The following is an 18,411-nucleotide window of genomic DNA, read 5'->3' as shown; positions in this document are numbered from 1 at the left end:
TGCCACAGCCATGGGACCTCCCATGTGTTCACCCTTACAAGGGCCAGTCTTAAGGACGACTGAGTTAACTCAAAAGGCTCCAGAATGCTTTACAAATAATGCAGGAACTGAACCTGTAGGCAATTTAGCCAGGGACCAATGTAATCAACCTTTAAAAGGTGAGTGGCCCACTCATCCTCCCACAAACACAATATGGTGCTGCCCCCATCAAGGCCTTTTCTTTGTGGGACAGATGCTTACTTATGCCTACCAGTCAATTGGATGGGTATCTGCATCTTAGCTTTCCTCACTCCGCCGATGAATATTGCCCCTAACAGCCAGACTTCCACCTTACCTCTGGCAGCAAAGACATGGTCAAAAAGAGCCATCCAGTCTATACCTCTACTAGCTGGTCTGGCAATTACTCCTGGGATAGGTACGGGAGCAGGAGGAATTGTTTCATCAACCACCTCCTACCATACACTATGCAAGGACTTCACAGACAACATTGAGAGAGCAGCCAAATCTTGTAGTGGCTTTACAGGACCAAACAGATTCTCTGGCTAAGGTGGCTTTACAGAATAGGAGAGGACTAGATTTACTAACAGCTGAAAAGGGAGGACTCTGCCTCTTCTTGAACAAAGACTGCTGCTTTTATGTAAACCAACCAGGAATAGTCAGGGACACAGCCCAATATCTAAGGGAATGAAAGATGAAAAAGAGAGAGGAACGAGCGAATTCCTGGGGTCATTGGAACCACATATGGGGCTGGACATCATGGCTTCTCCCTTAAACCCGTCCTCTTTTCATGTTCTTTGTGGCACTCTTGTTTGGCCCTCATATTCTCAGTGCTATTACCCAGCTCATAACCTCTAGAATTGAGTCCATAAAGTTACAAATGGTAATAGCTCAATATACCCCCTAAACAATGGGGAGCTTTGAATATCCTACCAAAACACGAGATGATGCTTTCTACAATGAATGATAGAAGCATCACCAGGTGGGGGAATGCAGAGGATAAGTTCAAGTTTTACATAACCTCCTGCTCCTCCTGCCTCTGTAACTCAGCTTGCTCCTTGCAAAGTCTGGATCACGCAGGTCACGTAGTCTCAGAAAGTGGGGACTCACAATACTAGGAACTGGATCTTATCTCACTCACTCTTGTCCTGCTCTTTGCAATCTCCCAGCCCCTGCAAACCCACAGAGTCATTCCTGTCCATGTTTAAAAACTCTGTAACCCCTTTGTTTGGGGATCACAGCTTAGAGCGCTAACTCCTCCAGGCCTGCCAGCATAGTAAACCTGACTTCTCCAACTCTCTGAGTGTGGTGCTTGGTTTCTCAAGTACTGGCTTCTGCAACAAAGCTCAGAGAGGGAAACTCAGTAGCCTGAGGTCACAGAACTGAGCTGAGATTTGAGCCCAGCCTTGGATCGTTGGACATCAGTGCTACTCCACTTTGCCCTTTCCCCTCTGGGTCAATCCGGCTCTGAATCTTACTGAACCACAAGCTGAACCCTGGCAGGCCATGGTCCTAGCCTTGGGGCAGCTTCAACATGTACAAGTCTTGTGACCAAGGCGACCTCAGTATTCTCATCTGTAAAGTGGACCTGTAGTGACCAGGGACTGGGAGGTGTGTTGACCTAGGGAGGGAGAAGCACACAGCCCAGCAGGATCCAATCCTGTCCTGTCTCTGGGAGGCATTGAGTTACCTCGGAGACCGCCCAGCGGAGCTGCTGGAGCTGCTGCAGGCCCCAGGCCGGGTCCAGGAACCGGTGGGGAGCCAACAGCACATAGCGTGTGAACATGGACTCCCCGGCGTACAGCAGAGCGCTGGCTCTCCTTGCCAGCCCCTTGAGACCACTTCGGGAGGCGTAGAATCCGGTCCAGGCGTGAAATATTTCTAGAAGCAAAAGGTCAGTAGTGGGTGTGAGGTCCTGCCCACGGAGGCCCCTGAGCCTCATCTGGGAAATGCTGAGGAAGATGAGGTCAGAGACAGATCTGCCTGGGTCCCCAGGGACACAGCCTAGGGCAGAGGAGTGATCTCAGGGCTCCTGGTCCAGCCAGGTCAGCAATGGTACAAGATCCCTGGATGGCTGCGCAGCTGGCAGGGTCAGGCTGGGCTGAGGTCCGGGCGCTGAAGCACAGTGATGACAAGAATTCAGTGTGCACCTGAACCCTTGGTACGGCCTGTGGGGAAAGGCCCTGAGTACCTCAGGGGAGGAGGGAGAGGGATGAGGGCGAGGGCTGAGGGACCCAGAGGGGAAGAACTGGAGTGCTGGCAGCCCCTGTGTGCCTCTGGAGAAAAAGTGGGTCCTGGAAGGCATGCATTTCAGCAGTTCTCTCTGGATGCTCAACAGGGAAGGATGGCAGCAGGGTGGGAGCTGGGAGAGCCCTGGAGCCTCTGTCCTGACCCTGGACTCAGAGTGTGAGGCTGGTGGAAGGGGAGAGAGTCTGAGCACCTTGGGGCTGGGATGTGTCTAAGCAGGTGGTTCAGGGTTCCTGACTGTTCCCTCCTCCCGCCTCCTCCCCAGCCTGGGTTGTGCCTCCATTCTCTGTTCTTCCCTCAGAGAACCTTGGCTAGACAAGGAAGGGAAGCCAGGAGGACTGAGGAAAGGCTACAGCTGGAGGGGCCAGACACAGGAGCCCTCCGCAGCTCCTCCCGGAAGCTGAGCACACAGGTCAGGCACCGGCTCACCACAGCCTCAGCTCTAAGCAGGGACCCAACTAGACCAAGCTACCAAGATAATCCTGCACTCAGATCAGGACCAAGTCTCCTCCTTGAACTTTAGTCTCTGACTAAATGGTGCCTTTCTAGAGGAAGGCTAAGTGGCCACACCCACCTTGCTTTTCACTGGACCTTTCAGCATACCTTCCCACCCAGACACAGACACTCCTTCCTGCCTCCTTGTAACCAGGCCCACATTCTCTATCTCCTCCCACCTCAAGTGTGACCACGCCCACACAGCAGTGTCTCATCCACCTCAGTTGGAACCCTACCCACATTCTTGTAGCCCCTCTCACCTAGTCCAGGAGCCAGCCCTCCCCTAGTCTGATGAGGTCCTAAGGGAAGTGTCCTGAGAGGTATATAGCTCCCCTTTCTCACCACTCAGGCAGAAGATCAAGGCCAGAGAGGCACTGCAAATCCAGGTCTGGGGCAGTCAGGGTGGCACCCAGCCCGGAACCAGCCCTGCAGCTGGAGGCCCATCCTGCTGTCTCTTCGGAAGGGAAGGAAATGAGAAGGTTGTATTTGAACTGCCATGTGAGCGTCCCTCCAGTCCTCTGAAAACCCATGTTATGGATGATAAAACCAAGCCTCAGACGTCACTTACCCAAAGCCACCCAAGCCGGTGGGGGCAGGAGCTGCGAGCTCAACCCAGGTGAGCATCTGAGTCACCGCCTGGGGCCAGCCCTGCTGAGACACTGTGCCTGCTGAATGGTGAGGGTGGGCAGGGGACAGGCCCTGGAGAGGCGCAGCTCAGGCACCCTGGTCCCCTGGAGGATGTTCAGCCAGTGGATGCTGCTGTGAGCCTGGGTCTCCTAACTGTCCATGGAGACAGACACCTCACCTCTCCCTTCTAAAATGACCTGTCCTGCTGAGTAATCCCACCGTGGACCTATGGCTGGGCAAACCTGGCTGGGAGGTAGGGCCTGCTCAGGGTCCCTGGGCTGCCCTGGTTCATGGGGTCCCCCCATGCTGATACCCCTCAGCTCCTCTTTTTTTTTGGAAAAGGGGAGCAGGACAACAAGGATTCTTCAAGGTTTTCAGGCATTCTTTGCAGTAAGGGTATCAGATGTTCAATAATTTGGCCAACACCATCCCCCGTGGATGCCCTGAGCAAGGGCTGGACTGGGCTGTGGAGGGCATTTCTGTTTCCCCAGCTGTCAGTGGGAGGCTGTGTGTGAATAATTCCTGTCTGGCTTACAGATAGAGGAGCTGGACCTTCTAGAGGGTCTGCTTGGAGGTGGGTGGGGCTGGACAGGGAAGAGGCACTGATGCTGGGCTTCCTTCAGGGCATCAGGCCCCGGGCTAGCTTCCTCAGCATGGAGTGCCCACAGCATGTCCAGGATGGCACCTGGCCTCCCAGGATGGAGATGCTGCTGTCAGTGTTAACAGCTGCATCTGCTGAGCTCTGGCTCTGGCCCAGGCACTAGGCTAAGGGCTCGCCTCATCTCACTTCATTCTCACACTGGATGCGCTAACCAAGATGAACGTCCCCGCTTTCCTGACACAGAATGGTTCCATGGTGCACACAACCCACCACAAGGCTCAGTCCACAACCTTTCACCCTGAGCCTTGCCGGCCACAGCCAAACCCGTCCTGGTCTCCAGGACACAGGCTTGTGGGAGACAAGGTCCCCCAATAATGCCTCTGTGGCAATAGGTGAAAAGCAGGGCCCTGAGGGGAAGAGGAGACAGCCGATCGAGACTTAAGGTCAGGAAAGGCTTCCTGGAGGAGGTGACATGCATGCATGCATGCTCAGTCGTGTCCGACACTGCGGCCCCACGGACTGTAGCCCACCAGGCTCCTCTGTCCATGGGATTTCCCAGGCAAGAATCCTGGAGCGGGTTGCCATTTCCTCCTCTGAGGGATCTTCCCTACCCAGGGGTCCAACCTGCATCTCCTGCGTCTCCTGCATTGGCAGGTGGATTCTTTACCACAAGCACCACGTGGGGATCAGAGGAGGCGACACTACAGGACAATTGGGGCTTTGCAGGAAGAGGAGGTGGGCACGGGCCAGTCCTCCGGCAGCACTGCAATAAAAGGCAGAGACGGGACCTGCTGCGTGTGGACCCCGTGAGAGGCTCTGGGAGCTAGGAAGTGGGCAGAGTGTGGAGGGCGTCAGGCAGGAGGGTCAGGGCCTGTACCTCCCCCAGGGCCCCTAGCAGGCTCCAAGCAGAGGCCTGAGCAGGCACTGAGTTTGGGGGCCCCTTTCCTCCCTGGCACCGAATCCCTCCCTGATCCCCCACCAGAGGCTCCTACCTGAGGAATAAGGCAGGAAGTCTTGGTGGTCTCGGACCTTCCAGGAGAGCTGGTAAGCGTGCACAGCCTGGAAGTAGTTGCCCAGCGTAGCGTACTGCACCGAGATGCCGTGCTGGTATGTGAACTTGTTGACCTCCTCCATTACACGGTCCATGTTGGTGAATTGCAGTGAGGCGTTGAAGAACTGCCTGTCACATCCCTGCAGGCCCGGGGACAGAAGCAACGCCCTTCTGGGTGCAGAGCCCAGCCTGCACGGGGAGAGCCCCTCCTATCCCCATGACCACCCGCACTCCCCACGGCGGGCACGGATCCCGGGCCCTGTGCTGGGTGTGTCTGCTCTCTGCCATGTTGAGGGTGTTTCCCCAGCACTGGCTTGTCTTACAGCTGCAGGTTTGTACCCTTTCACAACATTCCCCAATTCTGCACACTCTCCAGGGCCACCTTTGGCTGCCGAAATCTGATCTCTTTCTCTATGAGACTGGTTTTGTAAAATTCCACATAAGTGTGATGATTTAGGTTTTGGTTTTCTGTGTCTGACAGATTCCATTTCCTGACAATTTCTTGAATCCCAGCACTGCTATTAGTTATCAATAAGCTTGATTATGATAAGATACTAAACAAGAATAAAAAGCAGAATGGCTTGCTTGAATTTACTGACCTTAATCCCATCCTCAGAAAGATGTCAAAGTAGAAAAACTGATAAATTTCTGGAAATATATAACCTGCCCAGTCTGAATTATGTGTAAATAGAAAGCCTGAACAAATGGATACTAGAACCAAACTGAGCCAGGATCCAAATACTTCTCAAGAAAGCAAAGATCAACATTCAGTGCCGAGGTCTATCGAATGTTGAAGAATTTATACAAATCCTTATTCAGTCAGTTCAATCACTCGCTTGTGTCCAACTTTTTGAGACCCCCATGGACTGCGCCACACTAGGCTTCCTTGCCTATCACCAACTCCCAGACCTTACTTAAACTCATGGCATCGAGTTGGTGATGCCATTCAACCATCTCCTCCTCTGTCATCCCCTTCTCCTGCCTTCAAATTTTCCCAGCATAAAGGTCTTCCCCAATGAGTCAGGTCTTTGCGTCAGGTGGCCAAAGTGTTGGAGCTTTAGCTTCAGAAAAGCCCTTCCAATGAATATTCAGGACTGATTTCCTTTACTATTGACTGGTTGGATCTCCTTGCAGTCCAAGGGAATCTCAAAAGTTGTCTCCAACACCACAGTTCCAAAGCATCAATTCTTCAGTGCTCAGCCTTCTTTATGGTACAACTCTCATATCCATACATGACTACTGGAAAAACCATAGCTTTGACTAGATGAACCTTTGTTGGCAAAGGAATGTCTCAGCTTTTTAATATGCTTTCTAAGTTGGTGATAACTTTTCTTCCAAGAATCAAGCATCTTTTATTTTCATGGCTGCGGTCACCATCTGCAGTGATTTTGGAGCCCAATAAAGTAAAGTCCTTCAGTGTTTCCATTGTTTCCCATCTCTTTGCCATGAAGTGATGGGAACCAGATGCCATGATCTTAGTGTTTTGAATGTTGAGTTTTAAGCCAGGTTTTTCACTCTCCTCTTTCAGTTTCCTCAAGAAGCTCCTCAATTCCTCTTCACTTCTTCCATAAGAGTGGTGCCATCTGCATATCTGAAGTTACTGATATTTCTCCAGGCAATCTTGATTCCAGCTTGTGCTTCATCCAGTCTGGCATTGTGCATGATGTACTCTTCATATAAGTTAAATGAGCGGGGTGACAATATACAGCCTTGATTTACTCCTTTCCCAGTTTGGAACCAGTCCATTGTTCCATGTCCGGTTCTAACTGTTGCTTTTGACCTGCATACAAATTTCTCAGGAGGCAGGTAAGCTGGTCTGGTATTGCCATCAAGGATTCGGGAATACAAATCCTTTTTGGTCTCTTTTACAAACTAGAAGGGGACTGAAAGGTTTCAATATAATTTTACAATGCCAAGATTACCCTGACACCAAACCAGGCAAAGAAGCCTCAAGAAAAGAAAATTATAGCTGAATGTATCCTAGGAACATAGATGCAAAAATCCTCAACATATAATAACAAACAAAATCAACAGTATTGAAGACGATATTGCATCATCATAAAGCAAAATGCAAGGAATTTATTCCAGGAATGTAAGGATCGATCAACATCCTTCAATCAATCAGTGAGAAAATGTGAGATAAAAATTATATGATCATCTCAACAGATGCAGAAAAGGCATAAGACAAAATTCAAATTCCATTTGTGATAAAAACTCTCCTCAAAGTGGGTGTGGATGAAAATTACCTCAACATAGTAGAGGCCATATGTGACAAACTGACAGCTAACACCAACTCAAGGAAGAAAAGGCAAAACTATTCCCAGGAGATCAGGAAAAAGACAAGGATGATCCCACTCACCACTTATTTAATGTGGTATTATAAATCAGAGCTGCAGCAATTAGTAATGAAAAAGCATGGAAATCAGAACAGAAGAAATAAAATTCTCACTAATGGCTGCTGTAATGATGTCATAAAAATAGTGACTATAGAAAACCCTAGAGACAAATCTTAAAATTTTTTAAAATATAAATTTATTTATTCTAATTGGAGGCTAATTACGTTACAATATTGTATTGGTTTTGCCATACATTGACAAGAATCTACCACGGGTGTACATGTGTTCCCCATCCTGAACCCCCCTCCCACCTCCCTCCCCATCCCATCCCTCTGGGTCATCCCAGTGCACCAGCCCCCAGCACCCTGTATCATGCATTGAACCTGGACTGGCAATCCGTTTCACATATGATAATATACATGTTTTAATCCATTCTCCCAAACCATCCCACCCTTGCCCTCTCCCTCAGAGTCCAAAAGACTGTTCTATACATCTGTGTCTCTTTGCTGTCTTGCATACAGGGTCATCATTACCATATTTCTAAATTCAATATATATGTTTTAGTATACTGTATAGGTGTTTTTCTTTCTGACTTACTTCACTCTGTATAATAGGCTCCAGTTTCATCCACCTCATTAGAACTGATTCAAATGTATTCTTTTTAATGGCTGAGTAATAGTGCATTGTATATATGTACCACAGCTTTCTTATCCATTCGTCTGCCAATGGACATCTAGGTTGCTTCCATGTCCTGGCTATTGTAAACAGTGTTGTGATGAACACGGGGGTACACGTGTCTCTTTCAATTCTGGTTTCCTCAGTGTGTATGCCCAGAAGTGGGATTGCTGGGTCGTATGGCAGTTCTATTTCCAGTTTTTTTAAAGGAATCTCCACACTGTTCTCCATAGTGGCTGCATTAATCTTAAGTGAATAACAGCAGTAAAGTTGCAGGATAGAACATAAACAGACACAGTCACCTGCTGACTAGTGTTTCCACATACTAACAACAAACCATCAGAAAGAGAAGTGAAGGAAGCAATCCTCTTGATAGTTCCATCAGAAAGGTAAAATGCCTAAGAATATGTTTCACGGAGATGGTGACAGCCCTACACACTGAAAACTAGACGACGCTGTGATGATCAAAATGGAGGAAGACACGAGTTAAGTGGGAAAATATTCTGAGCTCATGACTGCAAGAGGAGGGCTGCGTTTTCCAAAGCAATTTACAGATTCAAGGCAAAACCTTTTAAAATTCCAATGACGTTTTTCACAGAAACAGAACAACCAATCCTAAAATTTATGGGAACCACAAAGACCATGAGTGGTCAGAGCAATCTTTAGTAAGAAAAACAAAACCAGAAGCATCGTACACCCTGATTTCATACTTCACTGCAAAGTCATAGCAATCTAAATAGTCTGGTACCGACAATAAAAGATACAGATAGATCAATGGGATAGAATAGAGAGCTCAGAAATAAAGCTGTGTGTATATGGTAATCACATTAAAGCAAAAGGGCAAGAATATAAACTGGGGAAAGGACATCTTCTACTGGAAATGGTCTTATGAAAACTGAACATCCTCAGGTGTAGAATGAGGTTGGACCACTGCCGGACATGGTACTCAAACAGTAAGTCAAGCTAATTAAAGACTTGATTGTAACTCCTGGAACTACAAGGGCTTCCAGAAGAAAACATACACTGTAAATTCCTCATCATCAATCTTGATGATGAGTTTTTGGATTTGACATCACATGGAAAGAGAACATAGAGAATAATAAACAAGTAAGACTACATCAAACTAAAAGCTTCTGCACAGCAAAGAAACTTCATAAATAAAGACAGCCTATGAAAAGAAACATTTGCAAGTCATAAATCTGAAAAGGTATAATACACAAAGTATGTAAGAACACATATAGATCAGTGCTGGGAAAACTGGTCAATCACTTGTAAAAGAATGAAACTAGATCACTTTCTAACACCATACACAAAAATACACTCAAAATGGATTAAAGATCTAAACGTAAGACCAGAAACTATAAAACTCCTAGAAGAGAACATAGGCAAAACATTCTCCTACATAAATCACAGCAGGATCCTCTATGACCCACCTCCCAGAATACTGGAAATAAAAGCAAAAATAAACAAATGGGATCTAATTAAAATTAAAAGCTTCTACACAACAAAGGAAACTATAAGCAAGGTGAAAAGACAGCCTTCTGAATGGGAGAAAATAGTAGCAAATGAAGTAACTGACAAACAACTAATCTCAGAAATATACAAGCAACTCCTAAAGCTCAATTCCAGAAAAATAAACGACCCAATCAAAAAATGGGCCTAAGAACTAAACAGACATTTCTCCAAAGAAGACATACAGATGGCTAACAAACACATGAAAAGATGCTCAACATCACTCATTATCAGAGAAATGCAAATCAAAACCACAATGAGGTACCATGTCACACCAGTCAGAATGGCTGTGATCCAAAAGCCTACAAGCAATAAATGCTGGAGAGGGTGTGGAGAAAAGGGAACCCTCTTACTGTTGGTGGGAATGCAAACTAGTACAGCCACTATGGAGAACAGTGTGGAGACTCCTTAAAAAACTGGAAATAGAACTGCCTTATGACCCCACAATCCCACTGCTGGGCATACACACTGAGGAAACCAGAATTGAAAGAGCCACATGTATCCCAATGTTCATCGCAGCACTGTTTATAATAGCCAGGACATGGAAGCAACGTAGATGTCTATCAGCAGATGAATGGATAAGAAAGCTGTGGTACATATACAAAATGGAGTATTACTCAGCCATTAAAAAGAATACATTTGAATCAGTTCTAATGAGGTGGATGAAACTGGAGCCTATTATACAGAGTGAAGTAAGCCAGAAAGAAAAACACCAATACATTATACTAACACATATATATGGAATTTAGAAAGATGGTAATGATAACCCTGTATGCGAGACAGCAAAAGAGACACAGATGTATAGAACAGTCTTTTGGACTCTGAGGGAGAGGGAGAGGGTGGGATGGTTTGGGAGAATGGCACTGAAACATGTATAATATCATATAAGAAATGAATCGCCAGTCTAGGTTCATTGCAGGATACAGGATGCTCGGGGCTGGTGCACTGGGATGACCCAGAGGGATGGTATGGGGAGGGAGGAGTTGGGGGGGTTCAGGATGGGGAACACGTGTACACCTCTGGTGGATTCATGTTGATGTATGGCAAAATCAATACAGTATTGTAAAGTAAAATAAAAAAAAATAAATAAAAGACCAAAATAATAAGTTTGGTCTTTTCAAAGACTTCCATTAAAAAAGAAAAAAAGATTAGTAGTAATAATGAAAACAATCCAGGTAAAAAAAATAGGCAGAGGTCCTGAATAGATATTTGTCCAAGGAGACATGAAGATGCCAACAGACACAGGAAAAGATGCTGAACAAATCAAAACCACACAGAGGTACCACCTCACACCTATTAGAATGGCTATTGTCTAAGTGAAAAGAAACAACCAATGTACATCAGGATAAGGAGAAATTTAAACATTCATGCACTGTTGATTTGAAAGTAAATTGTTTCAGCAGTTATGGAAACCAGTGTGGAGGTTCCTTGAAAAACTAATGATAGAGCTACCACATGATTCAGTTGTTATGCCCAGTGTCCGAGTCCCCAAAACTGAGAGAATAAGACATCCACAGCAATGCAAAAGCATAAAGGGGTTTATTGCTAGCTCGACCTAGGGCTCAAGTCTCATCCAGTGCAGTGGAGTCTTGATGAGAGCCCTGAGCTCTGAATCACATCTACTTTTATACAGACAGTTCTTTGTTCCTGTAACAGCATAGCTGATTGGTTAAACCATACACGCGCACGGGACTTTTAAACCTCACATCCCTACCCGGATTGGCTCAGGTCTGGCGCTGGCAGGGGGCTACGGGGATTTTTTTCTGATTGGTCGAGGTACACTGCCTGCAGGAGTTCCCAGTGCCTCAGCTTTCCTGGAGACTAAACCTCAGGCCTAGCCTGCCCCTTAGAGCCTGTCCTGGCTTCAGTTTGGTCCTAACATTCCCCCCTGTCTTCAGCTACATAGAGGAATCTTCCTCTTTATTTTGGGGCAGAGCCTGATACTGTTGCCTCAGTACCATCAGTTGGACCGTATTGACGCGGTCTTTTATAAAGGCAACAAGCTTAGTTATTATGCATGGACCAAAAGTAAGTATTAATAGTAGCACTATTAGAGGGCCCACCAGCGTGGAAATTAGCGTTGTTAACCACAGAGACTGTTGGAACCAGGACTCAAATAAATTTTGAGACATTTTTCTTTTCTTTCTTTTTTTTTTTTTTTTTTTTTCTGATTTAGCCCTTCTCTTATCTTGGCCAGGGACTCCCTGATTACCCCTGAGTGATTCACATAAAAACAATGTTCTTCCCCTAACACAGCACATAGGCCCCCTGAGAGACTTTATACTCAAGATACCTTTTGGGAATTGGGGTGGAGGTCTCTTTTTCCTGTAACTTCTTCCTGCTGTGCATGGGCGTAGGCCTGCCTAGCAGAGCAGAAGTCTCTCTACCTGATCTAAGTTGGGGTTTTCCACATCTGAAACCAGCTCCTACCCTTGTAGTTGCAGCAATTTAGTTGGCCCCTCTCAGAGATGAAATAGACAAGGGCCAAACAGGAGACCTAACAGGATGGTCATCTCTGGTCCCCGGAAACAGAAGGCAACATTTGGGGTGAGGGTTACAGGGTTTGTGACCCCTTCTGATTGGTTGGTGGTGAGGCAACAGAGCAGTGCTCCAAGAATCTTGTGTTTAGTCTGAAGTTACCATCTTCCACCTGGGTGGGGGCTCAAAGACATTGTTATGCATATTTCTTTGAGTAGGAACCAGGACTCTGTCTGGAGGCTGTACCAACCTTTGATTGTTTCTGTTTTTGTATCCCCTCCCTTTCCTGATTAGCAATTGTTTGAATCCATGCTTTCATGGATTCAGGCCAAGGAGGCTGAACAAAGTCTATATCCTATAGATAAGAAATGGAGAACACAGAGCAGATCTGTACTCGAGAGCCCCACAGAGTCCCGCTCAGTTTTAATTTTAGGGAACTAGGCAACAATGACAATGATAACTTCCTGTCCAAATGGGGCATAGGACTGCCCCAGCTTGGAGCAATACAGGCTCTAATCTGAAAGTACACCCATACCATCACCTAGTTATTTTCCAGGATATCTGAACCGTAGCTACTCTATTTTGACTTTTAATTGTAAACTATTTCTTAATAGCCAAAGCAGATTTTACTGTTAATGACGTCAGTGTTTCTCTAGATATGAGAAGATGCAAGAATTGGGACTCATAAAATCTTCTCCTGAAAAGATCTAACTATCTGATGGCCTGTTCTGCCAGTTTTTCTCAGAGCACAGAGTGCCTCATTCCTGATTTTCACCCTGAACTCTTTTTAGGGGCGTTGAAAGTTGGCTGTTGCGGCGGCTATGATTTAATCTTTGTAGATGCAGATAGCGAGTGTCAGTCTTCAGTTGGCAGAGCCCCTTTTTGCTCATAAACTTGACCATGATTATGGGGGGGGGGGGCACTTCATGATCATTTTATCCCATGGTGCTGAGAATGTCCATTCTCAGGTTTGGTAAAGATTCTGTTGACAGGCCACTCAATGTGCTGTTACTGGACTAGGCCATAAAACAGTATCCAAAATTTTCTGGACCACCTGTCTTATTAGCTTCTTGGTCCAGGAAAATATTCCCTCTTGTTGCTTCTTGCCATATCTAGAGTTACACTGTTACCATCATCGATCTCATATGGGACTATGTTATTCTATTAGAGGCCTCATACACACATTTGACAGTGTAAGAAACAGCAATTTTGTAAGACAGGGGAAATACAAATAACATAGCCAGCAGTATTAGTAAAGTCACAAGTAAGACTTATGTTAAGAACTTTCATTAGATGTAGCCCAGTATATCTTCAGGTCATCTGACTTAGTCTGTCCTGTAGAATCTTTATCTTCCAGGGAAACTATATATTGGCACCATCTATAAGGCACATAGCCCAGTTTTTTAGTGTTACTAGACTGATTATCTTCAGTATGATTTACTTATTTATTTATTTTTTTCAACAGAGGAGACTTTAAACCTAAATTATTGTAGCCTGGTATTATCTATATAAATCCATCCCATAATTGTGGGAGATTTTTTCCGTCTTTGTGGAAACTTTTCTTGTTCTGATTGAGCTTGGGTAGTAGAAAAAGCTCAAATTTATATCCAGAGTCAGAGCAGGCATTATTAATTGGCCTGGTGAGGGGATCCTATCTAGTAATACCATAGTGACCTGAATATGACTATAATTTTTTAAGTAAATTTTCTCAGGGCCAACCAGTTAGAGTCTGGTAGAAGAGAAATTTACCAAGGTAACCCAGAACTGGACACAGGTAATTGGCCACAAACCCAACAATTGGATTGATTTTTAAAACTAGTATAGGATCAGGCCTATGATAGAAAAGCATTTGACTTATATGCAAAGGTCTAAGAAGTCAAGAAAACATAAATGATCGTACAAATCAGGTCCAGCATCTCGGGGAAGCTGTCTCCCTCTGATGTCGTCGTCTTCTCATCCTGGTGTAGTGTAGTTTCTCCTGATAAAAAAGTCCTTCCAGCCATGTTGGAGACAGTCCCTTAAATTACGTCTTTTTCCAGTCCTGGTTGCAGGTCATGAGGCATCTGATCAGTCGGGGCACTCTGGCCAGTTGTCCGCGTCAGGAGGAGACCAGGGACAAAAGGGTCCCGGTTGCGGACGCTGGGTCTGGTCCATTGGCAGGCAAGCTGGCCCCTGAGTACCCCGAGTGGTCAGGATGTCAGTCTCGGCTTTTTCACAAATAACGATAGATTTTGCACCCAACAAGGCGTCCACAGAGCCAGCCGCCTCCCCAGCACGACGCCGGGCCTTGGCCTTATGCTGGTCTTAACCAGAACTAACAGCGGTGTTTAGATATCTCTCCTCCTAGTGAGGAAACCCCTTCTGCCGGAAGAGTGTTATTCTTCCCAGTTAATGGGATCCCGGACGAGCCCCCAAATGTTATGCCCAGTGTCCGAGTCCCCAAAACTGAGAGAATAAGACATCCACAGCAATGCAAAAGCATAAAGGGGTTTATTGCTAGCTCGACCTAAGGCTCAAGTCTCATCCAGTGCAGTGGAGTCTTGATGAGAGCCCCGAGCTCTGAATCACATCTACTTTTATACAGACGGTTCTTTGTTCCTGTAACAGCATAGCTGATTGGTTAAACCGTACACGCGTGTGGGACTTTTAAACCTCGCATCCCTATCTGGATTGGCTCAGGTTTGGCGCGGGTGGGGGGCTACGGGGATTTTTTTCTGATTGGTCGAACTACACTGCCTGCAGGAGTTCCCAGTGCCTCAGCTTTCCTAGAGACTAAACCTCAGGCCTAGCCTGCCCCTTAGAGCCTGTCCTGGCTTCAGTTTGGTCCTAACACAGTCATCCCACTTCTTTGTATTTATTCAAAGAAAGCAAAAACACTAACTTGAAAAGACTTCTGCAACCCTATGTTCATTGCAGCTGTATTTATAATCGGCAAGAACTATGGAATCAACCTACATGTGCATCAGTGGATGACGAGATCAAGAAAATGTCATATACGTACACAGTATTATTCAGCATGAAAAGAGGAAATCCTGCTGTTTGCAACAGCACGGATGAAACTTCAGGGCATTAAGCTCAGGAAACAAGTCAGACAAGGAAAGATGAAATACTATATGGTCTCAGGTATACGTGAATTAAAGGAAAACAGAAAATACGTGGACAATAACGTCATGTATGGAGAGAACATATGGGTAGATCCAAAGACAGGGGCTGCAGGGTAGGCTAAATGCTTGACGGAGGTCAGAAGTTATGTTTCCATCTGAGAAACAAGTCAGAGTGAGAGGGTAACAGGCAGGAAAGCCAGAAGTCTCCAAATGGAGGAAATAGCCTGCAAATGTCAGACATTTTTTTCTCTCTTAAGCAGCAGGAGGAAACAAAGTAGTGATATTTTTCCTTCTCTATACAAATTTAAAAGGAGGTTTCTCTTAAAATTCTGTGTTGCCATGACAGCTGGTTTCACCTGAAGTTAACAAATGCCTTTTCTTGTGGAAATGTTTATCTTAGGCTATGCTAATGTACTATGCATTTACCCCAAACTCTGATGTTATATCCTGATACTGTTCCTCTAATCTATGCAAACGACACTATTTGTATGGTGCTCTGCCCTTCTTCAAGATTCAAGTTAATCCTTTTATGGCCCAAGATGAACCATTTGGAGCCAAGATTATTCCAAAATACATCCTATGGGTGAGGGGCCTGGTGCCATTCTAAGTTTTGAGACATTCCTTTCTTTCATTAACAGACTGCTGATAACTATATAACATCCAGCTAAAGACTAGCAGGGGGGTACTCTTTCTGCCCCCTTCTGATGCCTATGTCAGAAGCTTTCTCTATCTCCTTTATACTTTAATAAAACTTTGTTACACAAAAGCTCTGAGCGATCAAGCCTCGTCTCTGGCCCCGGACTGAATTCTTCTCCTCCGGGGGCCAAGAATCCCGGCGGCGTAATTCAACAACAACCTTTCAAGAGGATGTAATGCGCAGTATGCTGAATGCATGCACAGGTGGCTTTCTGACGGCTCTGAGCACAAATTCCACTTTCTTAGGTGCCCTGCTAAGTACCAATGTGGCCTCAGGAAGATTCCTTAACCTCTCTGGTTCTCAGTCCCTTATGAGTAGACAGGACACTACAGGCCCTGCCCTTACGCTCAGTGGGGCAGAGAAAATGGGGGAGACACACACATCCCATAAAACAGGGGGTGCTCCATATAGTTTAGCTGTGACAACAATGGTGACTGGGTGTTGGGCACTGTCCCCTGGGGGTGTCTTTCCCACTTGACCTCAAATCCAGCCTATGGAGCAGGTCCTGTCACCATCCCCATTTCACAGATGAGGAAAGTGAGGCTCAGAGTGTCCCCAGTCTCACAGCCCCTGAGCAAGAAGCCAGGATTCAGGCCGAAGCCTCTGCTCCCAGCATTGAGAAGGAGAAAGGAGGGGAGAGCTGGTGAGAGGCTGGAGCCTGCGTGGGGGAGGGGCTGCACGGGAGGCAGAGGTTGTTGGGGTGATCCAGGGTGGGGCGAGGAGCTGGTAGACTGGGTGAGGACTCGGGGTGCAGGGAAGGAGGACTGAGCCGGGGCTGGGATGGCCCACTGCCTGGATGGACACGGGCCTGATTAGAACAGGACACACAGTCCTGGGGTGGCCCCAGCTGCTGGGCTCAGACACGTGAGAGCAGCCCTTGTGCAGAGCTGAGCGATCAGGGCCAGGGACCCCCACTTACCCAGGGCCAGAGGACGTGTGGTGTCCGGAACCAGGTGGCTCGAGCCAACACGTTGTTCACCAGGAGACTGGAAAAGCTTGGGATGGTGTCCTCAGTGACGGGGATTTCCATGCTGGGGTACAGGCCATCCGTGGGTGGGCCTGGGAAGACTGGGTCACCATCCCAGTAAAATCCCTCACTGAGAGAGAGACGAGTGTTAGGGACCAGCTCTGAGAAAGGCAGCAGCCCGAGGCCTAGGAGGCCGGGAGGACTTAGCAAGGCCAGAGCAACTGTGCCTGCAGACCCTGCTCGGGGCCTCTGTCTCCCATCAGAGGGTGGAGGGCAGTGGGCAGATGAGAGCTATGTGGACAGAAGGTGTCACCTTTCAGCCCTGCAGGACCTTGGGCACATGACCCTACAAGCCCGTATTTTTTCAGCTGTTCCGTGGAGCCCACAACCTCCGGGCCCCACTTCCTCCACGTGGATCAGGAGCAATTCATGTGATCACTCATTCTTCAGGTCATCCTTGTGCCCTTCAATTCTGATTCCAAGAACCCTGAGCAGGGCTGCAACCAGAATGAGGCAAGTGAGATACTTGCCTTCACACAAAATTCTGCACTTGTAAAAATCTCAGTAACAATATAATGAGATTTTCACACTTTTCAAATAAAATAATGCAAAAAACATCGTGATGAACAGAATCATAAAGTTCTATATAAAGACAGGGCAGTATTACAAAATCCTCAGACTCAGGGAGACTGAGGACACGGAGGCCTTGGTGCTGCCTCCAGAGCCCAGTGCAGCTGCTGTACAGCTGCTGCTGCGGGACCTTGGCTGGGTGTCCAGGCCTCAGTTGTTCTTTCTGTAAGATGGGTGCTCAGTGCGTGCCCTCAGGGCTGGCCATGAAGGGCGTGGCTGAGGTGGTCCAGGGAGGGTGCTGGGACGGGGATTGGCCCAAGGTGGGTGCTCACGAGCAGTAGCTGAACTGGTCCAGGACATGTGTGAAGATTTCCTGCTGCGCCGACAGGGATCTGGACCCTCGCCACACGAACTGCAGCTGCTGCAAACCCAGAGGGATGGAGTGAGTGCCCAGGGGTGACGTGGCTTCTGGCTCCCCCCCTCCAGGTCCTGCCTGAGTCTCCTCACCGCCCCCGCTGCCCTCAGGGGTTCAGGTCAAGATCCCCCTCTGCTGCCCCCTCCTCAGTGTTCCCCCTGACCTCCCAAAGCCACAGGAGGCGGAGGAATCGGCCCTCCAGACGGTGCCTCTCTGCACCTTCATCTGACCCTCCTCAGGGCAGGACTCTCTGCCAGGGCCTGCCAGCCAGGCTGTCTGTAACTTGGCTTGAATGTCCCCAGACATGGGGAGCTCGTTATGGATCACTATAGGTGCAGCAGTTCTGACGATGAGAAAGTGGATGAGTAGATGCGCTCACCACTCACCCGGTTATCCTGCATGGCCTCCTTCAGGTTGTAGTCGATCCTGGAGATGACGTGGGCATTGAAGCCTGCCAGGGCCAAGAGGGTGGGGGTTGTGGAGGATGCGCCAAATGGGTCCACCTGCCAGGAGAACTGCGGCCGGACCCCAAATGTTTCATAGAGAAAGCTGTGTCCTTCTGCAAAGAGACAGCCAGGTGGTTGGCCTTGGGGTGGGCTCTGAGAACTCAGGGACCAGTGGGAACAGCAGAGGGGGCTC

General features: G+C 47.4%; 1 protein-coding gene across 1 annotated transcript in view; it reads right to left on the bottom strand.

Moving 5' to 3' along the window:
- Positions 1-18,411, bottom strand: part of LOC128049769 (epididymis-specific alpha-mannosidase-like) — a 59,936-nt gene that overhangs the window by 26,116 nt on the left and 15,409 nt on the right. Inside the window, exons 4-8 of the mRNA XM_052642082.1 lie at positions 18,159-18,331; positions 17,690-17,778; positions 16,740-16,917; positions 4,960-5,158; positions 1,688-1,878 (exon numbers count right to left, since the gene is read on the bottom strand). Of these exons, the coding sequence (XP_052498042.1) occupies positions 1,688-1,878; positions 4,960-5,158; positions 16,740-16,917; positions 17,690-17,778; positions 18,159-18,331 (830 nt within the window). The remainder of the gene's footprint in view (positions 1-1,687; positions 1,879-4,959; positions 5,159-16,739; positions 16,918-17,689; positions 17,779-18,158; positions 18,332-18,411) is intronic.

Source organism: Budorcas taxicolor, chromosome 6 (genome assembly GCF_023091745.1).
Source record: "Budorcas taxicolor isolate Tak-1 chromosome 6, Takin1.1, whole genome shotgun sequence".
Classification (NCBI taxonomy): Eukaryota; Metazoa; Chordata; class Mammalia; order Artiodactyla; family Bovidae; genus Budorcas; species Budorcas taxicolor.
Note: the sequence above shows the minus strand (reverse complement) of the source record. Positions and strands in the feature narration are given on the sequence as shown.